The sequence below is a fragment of the Aotus nancymaae genome, unplaced genomic scaffold (genome assembly GCF_030222135.1).
Source record: "Aotus nancymaae isolate 86718 unplaced genomic scaffold, 86718_ANA_hifiasm-v0.15.2.pri h1tg000036l, whole genome shotgun sequence".
NCBI classification, from domain to species: domain Eukaryota; kingdom Metazoa; phylum Chordata; class Mammalia; order Primates; family Aotidae; genus Aotus; species Aotus nancymaae.
Window position 1 is genome coordinate 9,820,674 of NW_026988450.1, and position 22,019 is coordinate 9,842,692.

Sequence of the window (22,019 nt, forward strand, 5' to 3'; positions counted from 1 at the left end):
TGAATAAAATTGTTGTAGTTTAGCTTATCAGTGGATGAATGTTTTAAACACTCTGAATAATTCAAAATTAAAAACACATAGATTTGGCCAGGCTTGGTGGCTCTTGCCTGTCATCACAGAACTTTGGGAGGCTGAGGCGAACAGATCACCTGAGGTCAGGAGTTCAAGACCAGCCTGGCCAACATGGTGAAACCCCATCTCTACTAAGAATATAAAAATTAGCTGGGCATGGTGACACGTGCCTGTAATCCCAGCTCAGGAGGCTGAAGCAAGAGAATTTCTTGAACCCAGGAGGTGGTAGTTGCAGTGAGCTGAAATTGCACCACTACACTCCAGCCTGGGCAACAGGATGAGACCCTATCTAAAAATAAAATAAATAAATAAATAAATACACATAGATTCATACTTTTATTTCCAAAAAATGAATCATTTCAAAATGATCAAATGTCAGAATATTTTCTTAATATTTGTAATATAAGCAAAAAGGTAAATATAATTTACTTATAAATACTACACAGAAATATCAATTGACATATAGCGATAACTCATACTTAAAATATTTTATCAAGGCATTGTTGTACACAGCATTTAAACACTCAGATCGCCTTAGTTTTTCTTCATCTGCAAGTCATTTAGCAATAAAAACCACTTAAACAAAACATAATGTCAAGCTGCACTTAATACACTCCACACGTTTCATAACCCCATCCAGTGTTAACTTTAAAACATATCACATAAAAGCTACATATTTTCAGTGATAATGTGTATTTAATAATGACAGAAAAACTGCCTTTCTTAATCTCTGAAAAAACTCTCCTCATTAATATGAAATAAAAAAATAGAGAAAATAGTTAAAACCTGAAATAGAGTTTTCAGCAACAATAAGTTAAAACATAAATGGAAAATATTAAAATCACTTTTAATGTTTTGGGTAAATCAAGATTATCATTTTTAAAGCCCTAAATTTTGGATATAGAAAAAATAGAAAAAAATTTCCTTTTTATCAAAAGATGTAACTAATCATTTGAAATATCCTTTATGATATATGATCATACCCAATAAAACCCCACCATTTAGTCAAAAAATAATGTAGTTTCACTAAAACGTGAATTTGAACATTTTCCATAATTGTTGGGCAGTTTTATAAAAGTAAAGCAGTTTCCTTAGGAAAAAAAGTCTGCCAATTAGAATACATTTTGTTAGAGACGGGGTCTCACTAAGCTGTCCAGTCTGGTTTTGAACTCCTAGGCTCAAGCCATCCTCATTCTTTGGCCTGACAAGTAGCTAAGACTACAGGTGCCTGCTACCACACCTGGCTGGAATGTGTATCTTCATTTTGAAAAAAAAAATAAAGGTGTTTTCCTCTGAAAATATTAAAATTCAATCTCTGGCTATATGAACATTCATGGACTTACACAAATGAAAACAAATTCTTGTGCTCCTAGAAACTAGTTCTTTTCACTAGGACAGTCTGTGATAGCATCTGGAAACTGTCAGCAAAATGTTAAGATTCACAAGCAAGCATTGGTGAACGGCATTGGACCTGGTGAATCATTTCTACCACCACTAAATGCATTTGTCCAAAGGGACTGTGTAGTGATGATGTTCTACAGTCCTGTAATATCACCTAGTGTCTTCTTATTTCAGCCATGTATTCACAAATGCTTGAATTTATATTTAAACTCAATATCATTCAATGGTGGCAAAATGCCCAGGCCTGCCCGGGACTGGTCCAAAGGCGGACATTTAGCTTGGCCCTCTACAAGCTCCAGTTCAAAATAAGAAAGCATCAGAATCAAAAATTGCTTGATTTCGTGGATAGCGAACAATCTTCCAGGACATATTGTAGCTCCTGACCCAAAGGGCATGTAGTAACACTTTAACTTGAGTCCATTACAATAGAAGGTAGTCTTTGTCTTCCCGTTTTCATCAAGATACCGATCATATTTAAAAGTCTGCAGTAAAAATACAAAGAAAACAAGTCTTTAAGTTAGTTTTAAAGAAATTTATCTCTTTCTCAACCTGGAAGCTCCAAAGAGTAATTTTCTTTTTAAATCTACTCCATTAGTGATTTAGCTAATATTCCACATTGAATCAGAAAGTGAAAAGGAATAGGAGCTTTATGAGCTCAGGAAGTCTTCTGATACCTCCTATCCAGCTTAAACAATTAGTTCCTTAGTCAGACAGAGCTAGAGAGAGAAGAGTTCCCAGAAGAAACTAGAAGAATCAATATATTAGCCTCTAATTTCCTGGACGTGGGAGGAGCTTCTTAAGAAAAAAACAAGTGGCAGATTTATTATCATGACTGCAAATATAATCTAGCAAAGACTATATGATGGCAAATATCAGGACTAAAAATAAAAATTCAGGTCATTATCTAAATTCTTCAAAATACATGAATATTTAACACAATTAAGGGGACAATCCCTATGACTACAATAATCAAATCAATTCTACCATTGTAAATTTCCTCTTTATTTAGATCTAGGTAACTATCAGCTGGATATTGAACTTCAATGAACAGGCACTTACCGAAGGGTCTGGGTAGATTTCTGGATCTAAGTGCATTAACTGTGGATAAAGAGCTATGATGTCATCCTTTCGGATGTTGTAGGAACCGTCCTCAAGGAGCAAAGTGAAATCCTCCTTAGCTGTCCGGATGTTGAGGGAGGCACTGGAAAGTCTCAGCGACTCTTTGATTATACTATCTAAATATTTAGAAGAGAAAAGAAGAACAAATCAAGTATTTGAGAGTCACATAATATAGAGTCTGAAATACAGACAGCCTAGCAACCCATAACACTAAGATGAACAGGCTATGGGATGCTGATGAGATACAAATTTCCCAAACTTTCTTTCTCTGACCATTATGCTTTTATCAATGATTCAACTGCGTCTGATTTTTTTTAATTTTTGTTTTTGCTTTTATCCAGGGTCTCATTCTACTGCCCAGGCTGCAGTGCAGCGGCCTGATCCTGACTCACTGCAACCTCAACCTCCCAGGCTCAAGTGATCCACCCTCCACAGGCCCTCGAGTAGCTGCCACTATAGGCATTTGCCACCACGCCCAGATAATTTTTTTTATTTATTGTTTGCAGAGACAGGGTTTTGCTATGTTGCCGAAGCTGCTCTTGAACTTCTAGGCTTAAGTGATGCATCCACCTCAGCCTCCAAGTGCTTTGATTACAGGCATAAGCCACCACACCTGGCCTGAATGTATTTTTAAATCTGATCATCTGAGTTAATAATAATTGTTGGATTAGAGATAATTGTCTCGGTAATAACTGGGAAACAAACTTCCATCATTTTATAGAAAAGTAATCATCTTACGTAAATTATTCAAAGTTTATTACTTCTGAGATTTAATTTACTGAGGACTTCTGAGATTTAATATACTGATAGCACTGATATATACTTTTTTTTTTTAGACATTTAATGCAGCTTCAGTTCAACATTTACAAGAACCTATTTTTATCCATATACTCTCTGATGTTGTGTGGCAATCCCTGCTGCCTGGTAAAGGCATAAAGGGACAAAAAGAACCAACCTGAAAATGGCTGAAATATAGAGAGCTCACGAGAGGTCCAGCCTAGCCTTGTAGCCTTATCCCTCAACTGTCATATTTTAGGGTGGTCATTACATGATTGTGTATAAAATCCCAGAATGTTAGCATTTTGTTTTACAGATTATAAAAGTAAGGCCCCCAAAAGAGAAGTGACAGGTCAAAAGTCTCCCAAGTCAGACCCAGCATGGAACCTAAGCTTCTTGCCTCCTTAAAGAAAATATCCAAAAAAAGAAAACTTTCTTACTATAAACATCATGTTGTCAAGGTGTGGTGGCTCGTGTCTGTAATCCCAGCACTTTAGGAAAACCCATAACAGCCCATAAAACCCGTCTCTACTAAAAATACAAAGATTAGCTGGAGGTGATGGCATGCACCTGTAATTCCAGCTACTTGGGAAGCGGAGGAGGAGAATGACTTGAACCCAGGAGGCAGAGGTTACAGTGAGCCAAGATCACCCCATTGCACTCCAGCCTGGGCCACAGAAAGAGACTTTGTCTCAAAAAAATATGTAAATGAAAATTAAAATGTCATATTGTTACATTACTATAGAATATAGAAAAGCAGAACAAAGAAAAATCAAAGAACCTTCGGCTCCATCACTCAATCCATGCAGGTAATTGTGGTTTCTTAGTGGTTCTTTTCCCTCCTTTATTTTATGAAAATGACTAATATGCTTCCATTAAACATCAGATTAGTGGTAAGAGGAATATGAGAAACATAGTGTGGCAGTGCAGGTGGTGGTTGAGAGAACAGCATCAAGAGTCCCACATAATAATGTATTTGATTCTACCCTGGCTGCAGCTTAACCCCTAGGTGTCAGTTTCCTCACTTGATACAAATAAATAGTAACAGTCCCAGATCACAGGATTGTTGTGAGGATTAACCAAGAAAACTCATACGAAATACTTAGCTTAATGCCTAGAATTCAGTAGGTATGGAATTTATGTTGGTTATTATTGTTAGTTGTAGGACATAGAAAATGAAATGCAACATAACGAGTGTACCCACCTAGTACTGGCAGGTCATTCATTTGCGTTTGACTCAAACAAATAGGATTGCCTTCCAAGCTGACTTTTTGACCAGCATTCTCTAGTGTTCTTTTCACTTCTTCAGTAGCTGCTTTCATTGCTTCCGGGTGCCTATTGAAAGTTAAGAGAAAAGATGTACAGAAAATAAGCTTTTTCCATACTCTGAGATCTGCAAACAATTAGGCCTTTCCCCTTCCTTTTAACTAGATGATGAAGATATTAGGGGAGGAGGGAAAGGGATATTCCCGATTGCTTTTACTCCATTTATAACTGTGTTTCTGTCCTTGGATATCAGTAAGAACTGCTGCCTTAAAAGGGCCTTGCTACATAAAAGTTAAACTTTAGTCAGGGCTTTTATAAATAAGTGTTTCTAATAAGGATTAGACATGGTTGGGGGACTACATAAAAAAATTACAGTACATTGAGGCTCAAAATGTTTGATAGTTATTTGCAAGACTATCACAAACTATGGCTACATTTTCCTTTATGATTTTAAATTGATGTTGTATGCCTACTGTAAATATGTGAATTTATTCTGGATGTGCTTTCTCAAGTAATCACTTTGGAAGATAGTTAACATTTGTGACAAATTAGTAATAAGTTCCTATATCTGAAATTAAGTTTTAAAATATTTTATAAGGCCTAAAGTCATCAGCCATCAGTAGAAATTTGGCATTCCCGATCCTATGGAGTAGCAATTTTGTGTCTACATGATACTAAATATCGAATTTAATTGGAATAATTCAATAGACCATTCTAATTTCAAATTCCAGAAAAACTAACACTTTGGAGAGAAATCATGTTATGTAAAATATATCTTATTACAGTTTTTTCTGTTACATACAGTTTTAAAAGGCAAAACCTAGCAAAGTCTCTTATCAATAATAATAGATTATGATTGATTCATAGCTCTTATAGTTGGTCAGATAAATAGAAAGACAGCAATTCCTAATTGAGTGAAAACATAAACTGTGAATGAACTAATAAAGAAGGCATAGTCACTGCCCTGATTGTTGTCCGTAAATCAATAATCACTTAAACACATTTTTATGATCATGAAAACTGCATTTATGGACTTAAGTCGGCGTCGTGAGGAACAGCATGGAGTTAGGAGCAAGCGTGCTGGGCCAAGTGGCCGGAATTGACCCAACACCAGTACCTACAAGCTCTGTGGCTTGGGATGACATTTCTTTCTCTGGGACTGTCTTTGTTTCTATAAGACACCTTTATCAGTCATAGCTGCCTATGTTTTTGTGAGGACTGAATGAACTCATACATGTAAACACTAACACGCATTAGTGTTACATTCTTTATTGATGGCATGAGAAAGCACTATGAGGCTTTTTTTCTTTAAGTTAAAACGGTTTAATTTCTACTTTCTACTAAAATAAAAAAAGAAACGGATAGGGTGTTAGTCACCTAATCATTTGAAATAAACTCCAGAAAGTCGCTGGAATGGTGTTTGCTTGCGATGCCCAGAGGATCACGAGGTGTGTCTTGGCCTTCTCCAGGTCATCGAAGGTGGACAACGTGTCATTCAGAAACATGCGCAGGCTGACCAGTTCTGAGACGTTTCCCCTCTTTTTGAGGTTCTCGTGCCTCAAGCTCTCTGCCAGCTTTTCTCGGGCATTGTGTGCAGTCCTAAACATGTGAATGGGGAGGCCTGCTACCAGAGCTGGAAAGACTTTGTCGAATTGCTTGAAGTTGTCAAGGTTGTTTAGAATATGTGCTCTCTGTGTGTCCTGACTTGTAAGATCTCTGCCAAAGAGAGTTAAATACCCAGCTTCAAACATCACTCGGTAGCAGAAAGAATACATCCCTTCTGTCACCCAGGCAGAGGTCTTTGAGTTAGAAAAGTCTGGAGGTCTCATGATATGTTGGAGGTTTTCCATCATGCTTTCTGTGAGGGAATTCAAGGCATTGCCCTGCAGGGTTTTGATGAAAGTGTCGTTTATGTTTTCAGTGGTATTTCCATCCCTCGGGTCAATGCTTCCGTGCCCAAATGCCTGACAGCAAATAAAACGTGTAGAAAAAAAAGAAATTAAACCTGACCTAGTCAGAGTAAATGACTGAAAAATGGATTAGATACTTTCATAGTTCTTCACTTGTTAAAAATGGGAAATTGGCTTTCCCTTGGACAATTTCATAGCAAATTACAAACAAATGGCCAAACTGTACCTTTCCTTTAAAGCTAAGTTCAGTGGAACTCCCCTGGATCACTCAAGTCATCTATTTCTTATTTCTTATGCTACTGCCCTTATTTACACCTATGCCACGTAAACTAATTGATAATGTTTTAAAATCATTGGTTATCTTTTATATTATTTGTAGATTTCTTTTTCTTTTTCTTTTAGAGATGGAGTCTCACGTTGTTGCCCAGGCTAGAGTGCAGTGGCACAATGATAGCTCACTGCAGCCTCAAACTCCTGGGCTCAAGTGATCCTCCTGCCTCAGCCTCTCAAGTAGCTGGGACTATAGGTGTGTTCCATTGTGCTTGGATGTAGATGTATTTTAAACAAACTTTAGGTTACTTACTCACAAAGACCAAAACTAATATTTATTTGCAGAAAGTAAGTACTTGTTAGTTTTTTTCCTCAGTAACAGAGTTTCTTTTATTACATCTAAATGATGTTAAAATATCTTGCCATTCCTTAACAAAATGAAACACTGTGGGGTACGAGTGTGGTAAGACAATTGTTGAATGTCAGGTTTCCATCACTTGCACTCTTGGTGTTGCACAGACATTGCTGATGTGATGAATTTTTATCTATCCTACTCATACAGTGCCACCTGACTCAGTAAAGCATTTAATGTTTATTTCACCCTCATTAGTTGGTTAACATGACAAATCTATACCTATTTTGACTTTCTAAATGATTATTACTATGAAGCTATGTCTAATTTAATTTATTTATGTTTCTAAGAATCTCCACACAAAGATAACTCTCTTCAACACCTTTATCTTTAAATCTAAATACATCAAACTTTCTAAATACAACAGCACATAAAAAGGTAGAAGACAAACAGAATGGTATATTAATGTAAAACTGCTTACCTTTGCAGAAGTAGCAAAGTGAAATTTTTTCCAATCAAAATGTTTTCCATGGCACAACACCTTATGGTATGACAAGGGATTTGTGATGAAATGGACGTATTTTCCCATTAGTTTGCAGGTAAAAACATGACCATGTTTCCTTTGATTTGCTCTGAGGAACTCAAGAGGATTAGCACCAAACTGCAGAGCACAGCCCAGGTATGGAATCAACCCATTCTCTAGAGGCGGTTCACCCGTTTGCCTGTCAGACACATATGATAGACATGGATGATTATGTATTTGGTTTTTTACTTACATCAGGTATTAAAATTTTTCTCACTGACTTCAAACTTCGAAACCCTGTAGTTTATTGATATTTATTTTGTTAGATGGACCCTGCTCTTTCACTATGATAATAGGTTATATTAACCTAGTAACATGATATGTTGGTGAAAAGGATTACTGAATCCATCCATTCGTACACCTGTCCATATATACATTCATCCATATACACAGTCAGCAAAGTGACTATGTGCTCGTCACTTTTCTCAATGATACAGGTGAAAGGATTTACATGGCCAACAAGATTCTTGCTGTGAGTGTGGAAACAAAATTACATTCTAGTGTCTATATTTTTGCTAAGCATACTTTGCCTAAATATCTCAAAATGTTTCTTTTGATTATGTCTTTAGACATAGAACACTGAATAGGAGAGGATTGCAGAACTGAAGTTTTCGAAATCTTCATAGTTTAAAGATATTACTGTTCCATAAGGAGAGTTCAAAGAAGAATCTCATGTGAGAAATTAGTTTATTATAAAATTAAATTGAGTAAGATAAACACTGACAGAATCATCTATTGTAATTCATTGCTTTTAAAATGTTTTTATTAGAAAATATAAACTTATTTTCCAACATAAACTTCTGTACCTCTTGATACTACAGTATAAAGTAATTATTTTTCTTCTTTTAGTTTAAATATAAGTAATTTAATTAAAAATAAAAACTATCAGGCCTGAATTAAAATACCTTAAAGGACAAACTTGCAAAAGGTTGACAACACATAGCAATCTATGAAGCTGAAATATGCTTGGGGTGATCTTCTCTTTTTGAGGTTGACATAGCAGAGAATATCTACATGCCCTCCCCACAATTACTCCTTGAGCCAATTAGAAGTTAAATAAATGCTGGGCGTGGTGGCTCACGCCTGTAATCCCAGCACTTTGGGAGGCCAAGGCGGGCAGATCATGAGGTCAAGAGATCAAGACCATCCTGGCCAACATGGTGAAACCCCATCTCTACTATAAAATATAAAAATTAACTGGGTGTGGTAGTGCACACCTGTAGTCCCAGCTACTAGGGAGGTTGAGGCAGGAGAATTGCTTGAATCCGGGAGGCGGAGGTTGCAGTGAGCTGAGATTGCGCCACTGCACTCCAGCCTGGCGCCTGGTGACAGAGCAAGACTCTGTTTCAAAATAAAAAAGAGGTTAAATAAACTACGGTTCTGGATCTGACTGGTATTTGTATTTCTTGCATTCTTGATTGTAAATAAGTGAAATTGATGTCACATACACTTAGCAAAGGTTCCCAATTCACCATAGTTGATCAACATTGATTTAAAAACAGTAATAGAATGATCAGCTCAGGCTCTATGCTCTTGTCCAGGCTTAGGCTGAGTCTATATGATACACAAGAATGAGCTTAAAAGGGAATATTAATTTAGTGAGATTATCTACTGAGGCCGTGTGATAGAAAGCAATCCTTTCCATTGCAGATTCCCACTTGCTACTTCTATCCTTACTAATTGGGCTTCCTCTTTAGATACACATATAAATGTACATAGAGACCTTATAAAATTTCTGTCAGTCATGCTTAACAGCAATATACATTTACATATTACCACTGGTATATGCTGATACTAAAAAGGGAAGCTGTCATCATATATTTTGTTAGATATAGTAAAAAAGATATTTTAAAATTCAAATTAAATTTTTCATTTTAAAAAATAAGGAAGATAATACTAATATGTGTAAGTATAGAAAACCAAATTTACTGTGTAATAGTAAAGGTTAAAAAATGCATGAATTAAAGAGCAATTTAAAGATAAAACATTTCTTACCTTCTCCTTATTCCAAGAATAAGCCATAGACAACAACATGCTGCTACAGCAATCCCCCAAATCAAAGATATGGTCAACATTTTGCAAATCTAGGCCAGAATCTCTGAGGAAGAAAATCTCTGATTAGAAAGGCAAGATGTCACTGAACAGAGACTCAAGCTAGGCTTTTAATATACGTAGTACCCAGACCCATTAACTTGAGCTTTGTTGACCAAAGCAAACAATTAGCCATTTGTTCATTCTACTAGAAAAAAAAAAAATGGTAGTAACTGGCCTTGAACTAAGTCCACAGGTATCAGAAGTGGTTCCAAAGCAATCAGAGACCTGCAATACTTGATAAGTTGAAGGTCTCTCAAATATATGTTGACTTAACATTCGGACCAGGGGACAACAGCTAATATTACAAGTTTAGTATGTGTAAAAAGAACAAATAAGCATGTTCAAGATAGGCATAGCTAATAAGTATATAAAATATAATAATATAAAGAAAAATAAGCATGAGTTATTCGTCAAGCTTATAATTTGGTCTTGTTAACTTTAAAGAAGAATTAATTTAAATGCTTTTCCAGAGAGATGGTGATCAAGTTCAGAGGAAAGAGAACTGGGAAAAACATTTCTGTTGCTTCATGTTTCGGTGCTTTTATAAAGTCATAGATATTTTACTACATATAGTAACATGTACTTACCTAACATCCTCAAGAGAGTATTCTTCATAAGTATATCCTCTAGATAAATATGGCTTATAGGAAGCATCAAAATTTTATCTATCATTTTTGTAATTAAAATATGGTTATTAATTTTTCCAATTGTTAAAATAATACATTTCATTTCAAGTAAGCTATGACTAACTAAAACATATCTTGTTGGAAAGTGAACATCTGTTAACAGTTTCCCTACCACACTACTCCTCTACTCAGAAGTAACCACTATTAACTGTTTGGCATATATTCTTCCAAACTTTATTTCTGTGTACCCAAAAATATTAGTTGAGCATTTATTACATGACAAGAACTTTTCAAAAGTATTCTAGTTACAGGCATTAACAAGATAGGCAGGTTTCCTAATCTAATGGAAACTATTCCAGTGAAGAAAGGAATAATAAAACAAATGTTATGAAAACAACAAACAGGTTATAGAACGCTATGGGAGGATGAGGACAACTTTAGATATGATGATCAGAGAAAGGTTATCCGAAGATGTGACATTTGAGATTTGAATGACAAGGGACTACTCATGTGAATATCAGAAGGAAAGATATTCCAGAAAGAGGAGGCAACAAATGCAACGTCCTGAGTGAAGGATCAACCTGGTGAGTCTAAGAACTGGAAAGAAGGGAGTGTCCACTGAAGCAGAGTGAATGTGAATTCACAGAGTTAAGGCAAAAGACAAGAAGGTGGGCAAGAGTACTGTGTGTGTGTATATATACACATATATATGTGTGTGTATATATGTATAGATACGTTATATATATAACTATATAGTTATATAATTATTTATAGTTATATATACAGATATATAACTATATATGAGTTATATATAGTTATATATATACGTACATGTGTGTACATATGTATATGTATATATGTACATGTGTGTATGTATATGTATATATGTACATATGTGTACGTATATGTATATATGTACATGTTTGTACATGTATGTATATGTGTGTATACATATATGTATATATGTAAGTTATATATACATATACGTATATGTGTACATATATGTATATATGTGCATGTGTGTATATGTGAACATATATACATATATGTACATGTATTATATGTACATGTATACACATACAGTATCCTCTCTATATTTATATATATAAATATGTATAAATAATTATTTTGAATATGTGTTTAATCTTCCATTGGATAAATGTACTATAATTTATTTAACTGATTTCCTATTGATGGACATGAGGGTTGTTTCCAGTTTTGGCTATAAACTCCACAGATTTATTTCATGGGGTTTTGTTTTCTGTTTTTTTTCTTTTTGCCTTTTTAAATAGAGATCATACATCTTTTTGTGTATTTATCATTATAATTATTAATATCAATCATTGTAGGCAGTACATAGATTTTTCTTAGAATCTAGGTTTTGGGGGGGCTTCATGCATATTATTTAGACAGATGAATTTTTAAAAAATTAATATATCTTTTAAAAATACAGCTTATAAATAAGCTGACCCCATACACAGCCAGTCACAGCAGGGCAAGCCAGTCACAGCAGGGCATCCCAGTCAGATAAATTGCCAATCTGATATCCAAACAATTCAGAAAAACTCTGAAATATAATATCTGAGAAGGGCTTTAGAGCCTCTTCTCAGACAAATGAAGAACAAACAAAAAAGGAAGGGAAGTTGGGCATGGTAGTGTGACATGGTTTGGCTGTGTCCCCGGCCAAATCTCATCTTGAATTCTCACGTGTTGTGGGAGGAAGCTGGTAGGAGGTGATTGAATTATGGGTGCAGGTCTTTCCTGTGCTGTTGTCATGACAGTGAATAATTCTCATGAGATCTGATGGTTTTAAAAAGAGGAGTTTCCCTGCACAAGCTCTTCTCTTGTCTGCTGCCATGTGAGATGTGCCTTTCGCCTTTCACCATGATCGTGAGGCCTCCCAGCCATGTAGAATTGTAAGTCCAATAAACCTCTTTCTTTTGTAAATTGCCCAGTTTCAGGTATGTCTTTATCAGCAGCATGAAAGAAATACATTCACAACCTTCCTCGCCCCCTCTCAGAATGCCAGGAACTCCTTTCAAATGTAGCCTTGTCGGTGTTTATCTAGATTTCCTTTATCCTAATCTTTTTACTCCTGCACTTACAACCCCTCTTTCATACAACAAAAGCACAGGAAACACACACACCCAGAAAAACTGAGCCTTAAATATTCGTATTTATTATATCTGGTTTGTGTTTTCCCTTCTCAGGATGTCACTTCTTGCTGCTGTCATGTGTCCACAAATGGTACCTATCACAGCTCAAATATGCTGCTTCTAATCCAACAGTGGAAATTCAGATAGTTTTGTTACAGTTGTCAAAACTGTTAATAGACGATAAGGAAATACAGAAAGATTTTCTGATTTTATGACATCTTGATGTGTTTTTAGCACAGTGCCTGGTGCATCAATTATTGAATAAATGCCAGCTCAATGGCATGTCCTTTGACTGTTTTTCTCTTCTCTATGTTTCAGCTGGTAAAGTTTTATTTATTCTCTTTATCTGTGTCTCTCTGTCTCACCATCTTTCTGTGTGTCTCTCTTGTTTCTCTCTCTCTGTGTCTCTCTCTCTCTGTCTCTGTCTCTCTCTTTCTCTCTCTCTCTCTCTCTCTCTCTCTCTCTCACACACACACACACACACACACACACACACACACACGTATATCTACTACATGCCTGGCTCTGAGTCAGCAGTGGAGACAATGTCACCAAGAAAGCCCTGAGCCCTGACCCTGTGGAGTTTCCACTACATCAGGAGAAAGAGTAAGTGCTCTGACAAAGGACAGGGTTATAGTTGCCAGAAAACCTGGCATATAAGCTGAGTTTATCTAAATTCTAATCCCGCCATAGCCTGCCAATTTTCTCTTTGTTTATGTAGAGTAGTAAAGGGGCCACACTTCCTAAAGTGTGGAAGAAATACTTGCTCGGGGCCTCAGAAAATATAAAGCCTGAATCAAATATCTCAACCCCATGAATGGAAATACACAAAACATGGACACTCAAACCAGAGGAGTAGAATGTAAAAAGAACAATTAAAGCTATGAGGTTATGTAAACTCACTTATGGTATTAGGTATAGTTTCTATGAAGTTTCTATGCAATGAACATAGAACACACACATCACTCTGATTGCTTTAAATAAAATGAACTGTGAACATGGTCAAAAAATTGAGTCAAACCAGTTGTTTTTCTGAATCCACAAGTTAAACCACCTCTCTATAGTGGAACACAGATTATCTCAATTAAGACAGCACTTTGCATTTTCCAAGAACATTACAGAGCTTTCCTGAATCAAGACTGTATATGAGGTTTCTAAGTCAGAGCAAGTTAGTGGGAGTTTGTTGTGGAATGGGCTGGTGAAGTCTTGTGATTAATTTGGGGCTTTCATAACAAATACATTTGAGCCACATTTTCATGAAGCCATAAGAAAAATAAAACCAGTTATGGCAAATACAAATATAGATTTGAATCTTAAATACATGGTTTTCAGGTTGTAAATGCCTAGCAGGACTAGAGAATAAGAAGGTGTTGACAAATTCTAAGAGAATCATCATAATTTTTACATTCATTTTGAGGTTTTCACTTTTTAAAAGCTTCTCATGTGTATTTTTCTACCTGAATGAAATAACTAACTTGGGCAGGACAGGTATTTTGGCCATGTTAAAGATGAGGAAATAGAGGCAGGAAGGTTTAGTGGGAAATGTTACATAGCTTGAATTAGTTTAAATAGACGATGAAGAGGATGCTGCAATTAAATCTAGATTTGCATTTTGACCATTAAGTATTTACCTTTGAACAAGATGCTTTTCCTCTCCAAGTCTTCGCTTTCTTATCTGTAAAATGATAATGATTATAGTGCATGACTCATAGATACTGAGATGAAATAAGACAATGTGTGTAAGACAGCCTAATGCTTGGCACAATCTATGCTCAAAATATTTGCTGTAGTTAAAAAACTAAATCCAGGATTCAAGCCCAGATTGCTCTGAATTGAAGTGCGATAGTCCACCTTTACAGCACGGTACCTCACAAGAAGTACAGGGGAGTCAAAGGCCACCTGACTACAGGTTAAGGAAATGGTACACATACCACCAACTGGGTATGAATAAATCACGTTTTTCATTCATTCCTTCACGTGAACTTAAAATGTACTTTGCGCAGAGCACCTTTTAGATTCTGGAGATAAAGAGATTGAGACAGGCAAAGTCTCTGCGCTCTAGGGAACATAGCTAACCAACAGGAGAACAAACATATTTATTCGATTTCTGACAAAAAATAAAACCACCATTTTTTGCTCTCAGAAAAGGACTGGCCAGTGCATCAATATTCAGTGCCAAGATCGTCAGAAACGTGCTTCATTTAATCTACAGGGTAGTACCATGAAGCAGGCAGTGTTGCCTCAAGGTACAGGTGACTGAATACAGCGAAGCTCTGGCTCCAAGCCCAGGGCAGCCCCTACTATGCCTACCGTAGCACAGGGAGAACTCCATTCACCCAAGTCAAAGGCAGGCCTGGGGGCCTGGAATCAAAGACTAAGTGGTTCCTTTACTTTTGTGAAAAGGTCTCATCCCAATCAGCCTTCTGAAGCTTAGTCCAAGAAGCCCAACTCGTTCATTGGACTTACTGGGACCAACTGACCTCACCAGCTCAGGGAGACAGAGAGAGAGAGAGAGAGACAGACACAGAGAGAAAGAGGGAGAAGAGGGCAGTCAGAGGGAGGGAGAGAAAGAGAAGAGTTTTTTCCTGAATGTGAGCAATCCTGGCTCCTTTTATCTCTCCAATCTCATGGAACTCTTTCCAAACGGACATGCTAAAGGAAACCAAATCCTGAGCCATGGAGGAAGCCATCTTGTGTTCTCAGGCCAGCACAGGGCAGGTCATTAGCTGGGGTACTACTTTCACTTCCTGACTTTCCCTAGCTCCTAGGAGGAAGGCTGAGGTTCCTGAGAGATGGAGCACAGAGAGAACAGAACAAATCTCTGTGTGTTAATGGCTCTGGAGATGTTCCTGAACTGGGTCATTGCTAAAGTACTGTTTCCCCCCTGCAGATAAAGGGATGAGAAAGAAGAAGAATTTTCCCTATAGGCTCACAGAACAAAAGGTGGTGAAGAACCGTGAAGAATGTTAGCACCTTGACCGCCGACTTGTTCCGTCTGCTCTGTTGTAAAAGCCAAGTAAGTTCTGTTGTCTTCTTACCGATATTTTAAGAAAATGCTAAAACGTGTGATGAACGTGTCACCGGAATGTGTGGCAGAGCACGTACTATGGGGCCAGGGTCTTCACATACATCGTCTCATCTAACCCTCACAATACTACTATGCGAAAACAGGAGCTCAGAGTTTCGGCAGCTTCCCAAAACTCAATTCACAGGAGTTGCAGGTTTAGGATCCAAACCCCGGGCTCTGGGACTCCACAGCTCACATGCATGCCCTTTATATTTCAGAGATTTTCTCCCAGAGCTCCAGGGCTCCCTGTTACAGTGGAGGAGAAGGCCGAAGGAAAGGCTCTGCCCACTGCCCTCTTCTGCTTCATGAAAGGGGACAGTAGTATGAAGTTTGTTTCAAGGAAGGGCTCCATAACTAAAACAAAACAAAATGAAAATAGCACAGCCCTTTGAAAATCACTGTGGAATGCCAGTTACCGCACAAACCCCATGCCGTCAGATATTTGCAATGATTTACTTTTTATTCATTTTTCTTTAGATAAAATTTGAATACCATGATATTTGCCCCTTTAAAGAGTACAGTTCAAAATTTCTAACATATTTAAAGACCATCACCACTGTCCAATTCCGGAACATTTTCATTATCACCAAAAGAAATTCTGTATCCATTTGCAGGCACTCTCCACCCTCGGTCCCTGGCAACCACCAATATACTCTCTGTTTCTATAGATTTGCCTGTGCTAGACATTTCATATAAATGATCTAAAATTATTATATCTATGTGCAAATATGTATATATTTACATCTGACTTCTTTCATTTAGCGTAATATTCTCAAGGCTCATCTACATTGTAGTATTTATCAGTATTTCATTCCTTTATATGGCTGAATAATATTTCACTATATAGATACAGGACATTTTATTTACTAATCAATTAATGGACATTTGGGTTGTTTTCACTTTTTACTTACTATAAATAGTGCTGCTGTGAACGTTTGCAGACAGGTTTTTGTGTGAAACTGTATTTTTAATTTTCTGAGTAGTTAAGGGTGTAGTTGCCTGTCTTATGGTAACTATATTTCACTTTTTGAGGAACTGCCACTGCCAAACTGGTTTCCAGAATCACTGCACCATTTTACTTTCCCATGAGCAAGGAAAGAGGGTTCAAATTTCCTCATATTGTTTGTCAACACTTATTATTGTCTGTTTTTTAAATTATAGCCATCCTAGTGGGTGGTAAGTGGTATCTTATTGTGGTTTTGATTTACTTTTCCCAAATAACTAATGATGTTGAAAATCTTTTCATGTGTTTATCGCCCATTTGTAAATCCTCTTCAGAGAAGTGTCTATTCAAGTCCTTTCCTTATTTTGCTCATCTGGGTTTCTGTCTCTTTCATTGCTGAGTTGTAAGTTTATTCCAGGCAATTAGATCCTTATCAGATAAGATTTTTAAATATTTTCTCCCATTCTGTGGGTTGTCTTTGCACTTTCTTGATACTGACCTTGATGCACAAAAGTTTTTGTTTTATTTATTTATTTATTTATGGAGATGGAGTCTCACTCTGTCACACAGCCTGTAATGTAGTGGTGTGATTTCAGCTCACTGCAACCTCCATCTCCCGGTTCAATTGATTCTCCTGCCTCAGCCTCCTAAATAGCTGGGATTATAGGCACACAACACCACACCTGCCTGATTTTTGTATTTTTAGTAGAGACAGGGTTTCACCATGTTGCTTAAACTCCTGAGACCTCAGAGGATACACCCACCCCAACCTTCCAAAATGTTGGGATTACAGGAGCGAGCCACCATGCCCGGCCTTTTTATTTTTATTTTTTGAGATAGAGTCTTCCTCTGTTGCCCAGGCTGGAGTGCATTGGTGCGACCTTGGCTCACTGCAACCTCTGCCTCCTGGGTTCAAGCGATTCTCCTGCCTCAGCCTCCTGAATGGCTGGAATTACACTTGCACACCACCACACCCAGCTAATTTTTGTATTTTTAGTAGAAACCGGGTTTCACAATGTTGGTCAAGCTGGTCTCGAACTCCTGACCTCATGATTCACCCGCCTTGACCTCCCAAAGTGCTTTGATTATAGGTATGAGCCACCGCGCCCAGCATAATGTGTTCTTTTTCAAGATTGTTCTGAATATTCTGTGGATACTTTACGTTTCCATGTGGATTTCAAGATCAGCTTGTCAGTCTCTGCAAAACTGGAAACTGGAGTTTTGATAATCTCTAGTTCGATTTGGAAAGAGAGTATTACCATCCTAACAATACTGTCTTCTGATCCATAAACACGGGTGCCTTTCTATTTATTTAGGTCTACTGTGAGTTATTCTAATGATGCTTTGTAGTTTTCAGTGTACAAGTATTGTATTTCTTTTGTTAAATTTATTCATAAGTATCTTATTTTTATTTATGCTATTGTACAAGGAATTGTTTTTCTTAACTATTTACAGATTTTTCTTTGCTACTGTATAGAAACAAACTGGTTTTTGGATGTTGATTTTTCATCCTACAACTTTGCTGAACTTGTTTATTAGCTCTATAAGCTTTTATTGTGGATTCCTTTGGATTTTTGATATGTAAAGTTAGGTATTCTGAAAATAGTGATGATTTTATTTTCCTTTATTTCTTTTTCTTGTTTGACTGCCTTAGATAGATTGGAAGTTTCCAATTCAGTGTTGAATAGAAGTGGCAAGAGCAGATGTCCTTGTCTTATTCCTGATCTTAGAGGAAAAACTTTCAGTCTTTTACCATTAAGTATATTAGTTATGGGTTTTTCACAGATTTCCTTCAATCACGTTGAGTTAATTCTCTTCTTTTTCTAGTTTACTTAGTGTTTTTATTGTGAAAGGGTGTTTTTTGTCAAATGCTTGTTCTGCATCTATTGAGATAATAAAGTAAGTTTTTTCCTTATTGTTTTAACATGGTGTATTTCATTGTTTGAATTTTTTTTTTTTTTTAGAGATGGAGTCTCACTTTGTCGCCCCGGATGGAGTGCAGTGGCATGATCTTGGCTCACTGCAACCTCCACCTCCAGGTTCAAGTGATTCTTCTGCCTCAGTCTCCAGAGTAGCTGGGACTACAGGTGCGTGCCACCACACCAGGCTAATTTTTGCATTTTTAGTAGAGACAGGGTTTCACCATATTAGCCAGGCTGGTCTCGAACTGCTGACTTGGTGATCTGCCCTCCTCAGCCTCCCAAAGTGCTGGGATTACAGACGTGAGCCACCTCGTCTGGCCTGTTTGATTTTTTGTATGTTAAAACATCCTTGCATTCTGGGGTAAATCTCATTTGGTCATGTGTATGATGCTTTTATATGTTGCCAGATTTGGTTTGCTAGCACTTTGTCAAAGATTTTTGCATTACACTCATAGAGGATATTGATCTGTAGTCAATTTTACATGTAATATCTTTGTCTCATTTGAATATCAGATAATAATGGATTGATAGAATGAGCTGAGAAGTAGTCCCTTCTCTTCTAATTTTTGGATGAATTTACAAAGGATTAGTGTTCTCTCTTCTTTAAATGTTTGGTTGAATTGACCAGTGAAGCTATCTAGTTCTGGAGTTGTCTTCATAGAATTTTTTTCAATTCTATTTTAATTTTTTGGTGATAGATCTATTTCGTTTTTTAAAATTTCTTTTTGAGTTAATTTTGATAGCTTGTATCTTTCTGAAATGTATTTAATCTATCTAGGGTATCTGATTTGCTTGCATAAAATTGTTTTTAGCATTTCCTTATAATTCTGTTTATTTGAGTAAGGTTAGTAGTAATAATATACCCTCTTTTATTCTTAATTTAATAATTTGAGTCCCTCTCCCCCTTTCTTTTTCAGGTTAGTTAAAGGTGTGGCAATGTTGTGTTGATATTTTTAAGTAATTAGCTTTTGGTTTTGTTGATTATGTCTATTATTCCTCTATTTTATTTCTTTTATTTCTTCTCTGATTTTTATTCATTCCTCCTTGTTGCTTGCCTTGAGTTATCTCACTCTTACTTTTCTAGGTTCTCCAGGCGAAAGGTTAGGTTATTAATTTGAGATCTTTCTTGTATTTTAATGCAGGCATTTCAGTTCTAAGTTTCCCTGCAAGCACTGCTTTTGTGGCATCTTGGAAGTTTGGATTTGTTGCATTTTTATTTTATTTATCTCAAAAGTATTTTCTAATTTCCTTTGTGATTTTTTTTCTTTTTATTCATTGGTTATTTAGGGGTTCAGTTTTTTAGTTTCCACATATTTATAAATTTCCCAATTTTTCGTTAAATTCTATTTTATTTTATTTTATTTTATTTTATTTTTGAGACAGAGTCTCCCTCTGTTGCCCATGCTGGAATGCAGTGGTGTGATCTCAGTTCACTGCAACCCCTGCCTCCTGGGATCAAGTGATTCTTGTGCATCAGCCTCCTGAGTAGCTGGGATTACAGACATGCACCACCACACCCAGCTAATTTTTGTATTTTTACTAAAGACATGGTTTCGCCATGCTGTCCAATCTGGTCTTGAACTGGTCTCATGTGATCCTCCCACCTCAGCCTCCAAAAGTGCTGGGATTACAGGCATGAGCCACTGCACCTAGCCTGTTCTATCCATTATTAAAAGTGAGATACTGAAGTATCCAATTATCGTTATTGAATTGCTTATTTCACCCTGAAATTCTGTCACTTTTGCTTCACATATTTCGAGAATCTGTTGTGAGGTACATATATGTTTATAATTGTTAAAACTTCTGATGGATTTGCTTTGATCATTATAGAATATCCTTTTTTGTCTCTATCAACAGTTTTTGTCCTACATTTACTTGCCTTTTCCCCTATACATGCATTTCTGGAAAATATTAAGTACGTTACAATCAAAGCACAAGTCAGAAGTAATATGAAAATAAGGTAAATATTTATTGTTCTAGAGTTCATTCATTTCGTTCATTTCCTAAGGTACAAATATGTTTGTGCTAGAAATTTGTTTCATGCTTAAAGAGACTAAGGTGCATATCCCCCTCTAGTGGACAACCATGTACATTGACACACCCACTGTAGTTAAGTAAGCATGCAGGAGCAACCATAACCCTTAGTGATAGAATCACAAACTAAAATCCTAGAAAATTCTATATAAACCCAGTTCACACAACCAGATCCCAGCAGTCTCTCATGACATATTTGAAAGTCAACAAAACCTGGGCTTGGGAAAGACTCTATTTTGTTGTTGTAAGCCACGATGACTCTGGTACAAAACAAGATGGCAACACCGTTAAGGGACAAGATCCTGGAAAGCTCAGACCTAGAGACACCAGAACTAGTCTACAGGAGTTTTCCTATTTCCATAGCATGTGGAGGAATATGACAAACCCAGCAGTGGGTCAGATTGCCAGTGACGGCTGCTACTTGACTCCTACTGAACATATGATGCTTTTGCCAGACTATGCTACTGGACCATATGTATATTTTTCTCCTCTGGCTGCCTTCAAGGTTTTTCCTTTAACTTTGCTTCTCATTGGTTTTACAATGATATTTTAGTTTTTTTTTTCTTTTGAAATTTTGGTTTATTTTCCTTTGTTGATTTTGGATAATTCTCATCCATCATCTCTTCAAATATTCTTTTACCTCTCTCTCTCGCTTTCTTCTTCTGGAACTCCAATTACATGCATGTTAGACAGTTGTTATTATCCCACAGCTGTTCTCTCTCTCTTTTTTCTATTTGTGTTTAAGTTTAATTCCTATTTACTTACTTTCAAGTCTGGTGATTCTTCTGTAGCTTCCAGTTTGCTAGTAAGCTTATTGAATGAATTCTTCACCTCTGAACCCAGGTTTTTTATTTCTAGCATTTCCACTTAGCTTGTTTTTTTAGTTTCTGCGTTTCTAATAAAATTCTCCATTTGTTAATGCCAACTGTTCACCTATTCCACTAGATCCTTTAACACAGAGGTTCCCAGCCCCTGGGCTGCTGATTGGTACCAGTCTGTGGCCTTTTAGAAACCACAGCAGGGATGAATGGTGGGTGAGGGAGCATGACTGCCTGAGCTCCACCTCCTGTCAGATCAGCAGAGTCATTAGATTCTCATAGGAGTACGAACCATATTGCAAACTGTGCATGTAAGGGATCTAGGTTGTGTGCTCCTTATGAGAATGTGACTAATGCCTGATGATCCGAGGTGGAAAGGTTTCATCTCCAAACCATCCCTCATCCTTCCCCCGGTCCATGGATAGATTGTTTTCCACAAAACCAGTCCCTGGTGCCAAAAAGTTTGGGAACTGCTGCTTTAACATACTAATCATGGTTATCTGAAATTGCCTGTCTGTCAATTCCAACACCTGGGTCATCTCTGAGTTAGGATCTGTCAAATGCTTTAACTCTTGAAGATAGATTGATTTCTCCTACTATTTGTAGAAT

The 22,019-nt window shown here is 36.8% G+C and overlaps 1 protein-coding gene across 2 annotated transcripts; it reads right to left on the reverse strand.

The window, feature by feature from the left end:
* Positions 1 to 270: 270 nt before the first annotated feature.
* On the reverse strand, positions 271 to 15,887 carry CYP7A1 (cytochrome P450 family 7 subfamily A member 1). 2 transcript variants are annotated; one of them, XM_012463743.3, is made up of 8 exons: positions 15,600 to 15,887; positions 14,258 to 14,301; positions 9,746 to 9,848; positions 7,649 to 7,889; positions 6,013 to 6,599; positions 4,574 to 4,704; positions 2,533 to 2,708; positions 271 to 1,955 (listed from the first exon to the last, which is right to left on the reverse strand). In XM_012463743.3, exons 3-8 carry the CDS (start codon positions 9,823 to 9,825, stop codon positions 1,656 to 1,658), a joined length of 1,515 nt encoding a protein of 504 aa, XP_012319166.1. In that variant the 5' UTR covers positions 9,826 to 9,848; positions 14,258 to 14,301; positions 15,600 to 15,887; the 3' UTR covers positions 271 to 1,655. The 2 variants fall into 2 exon arrangements, with proteins under 2 accessions (XP_012319166.1, XP_012319165.1); XM_012463742.2 differs by lacking the exons at positions 14,258 to 14,301; positions 15,600 to 15,887 and having other exon boundaries at positions 9,746 to 9,938.
* Between the last annotated feature and the right edge of the window lie 6,132 nt (positions 15,888 to 22,019).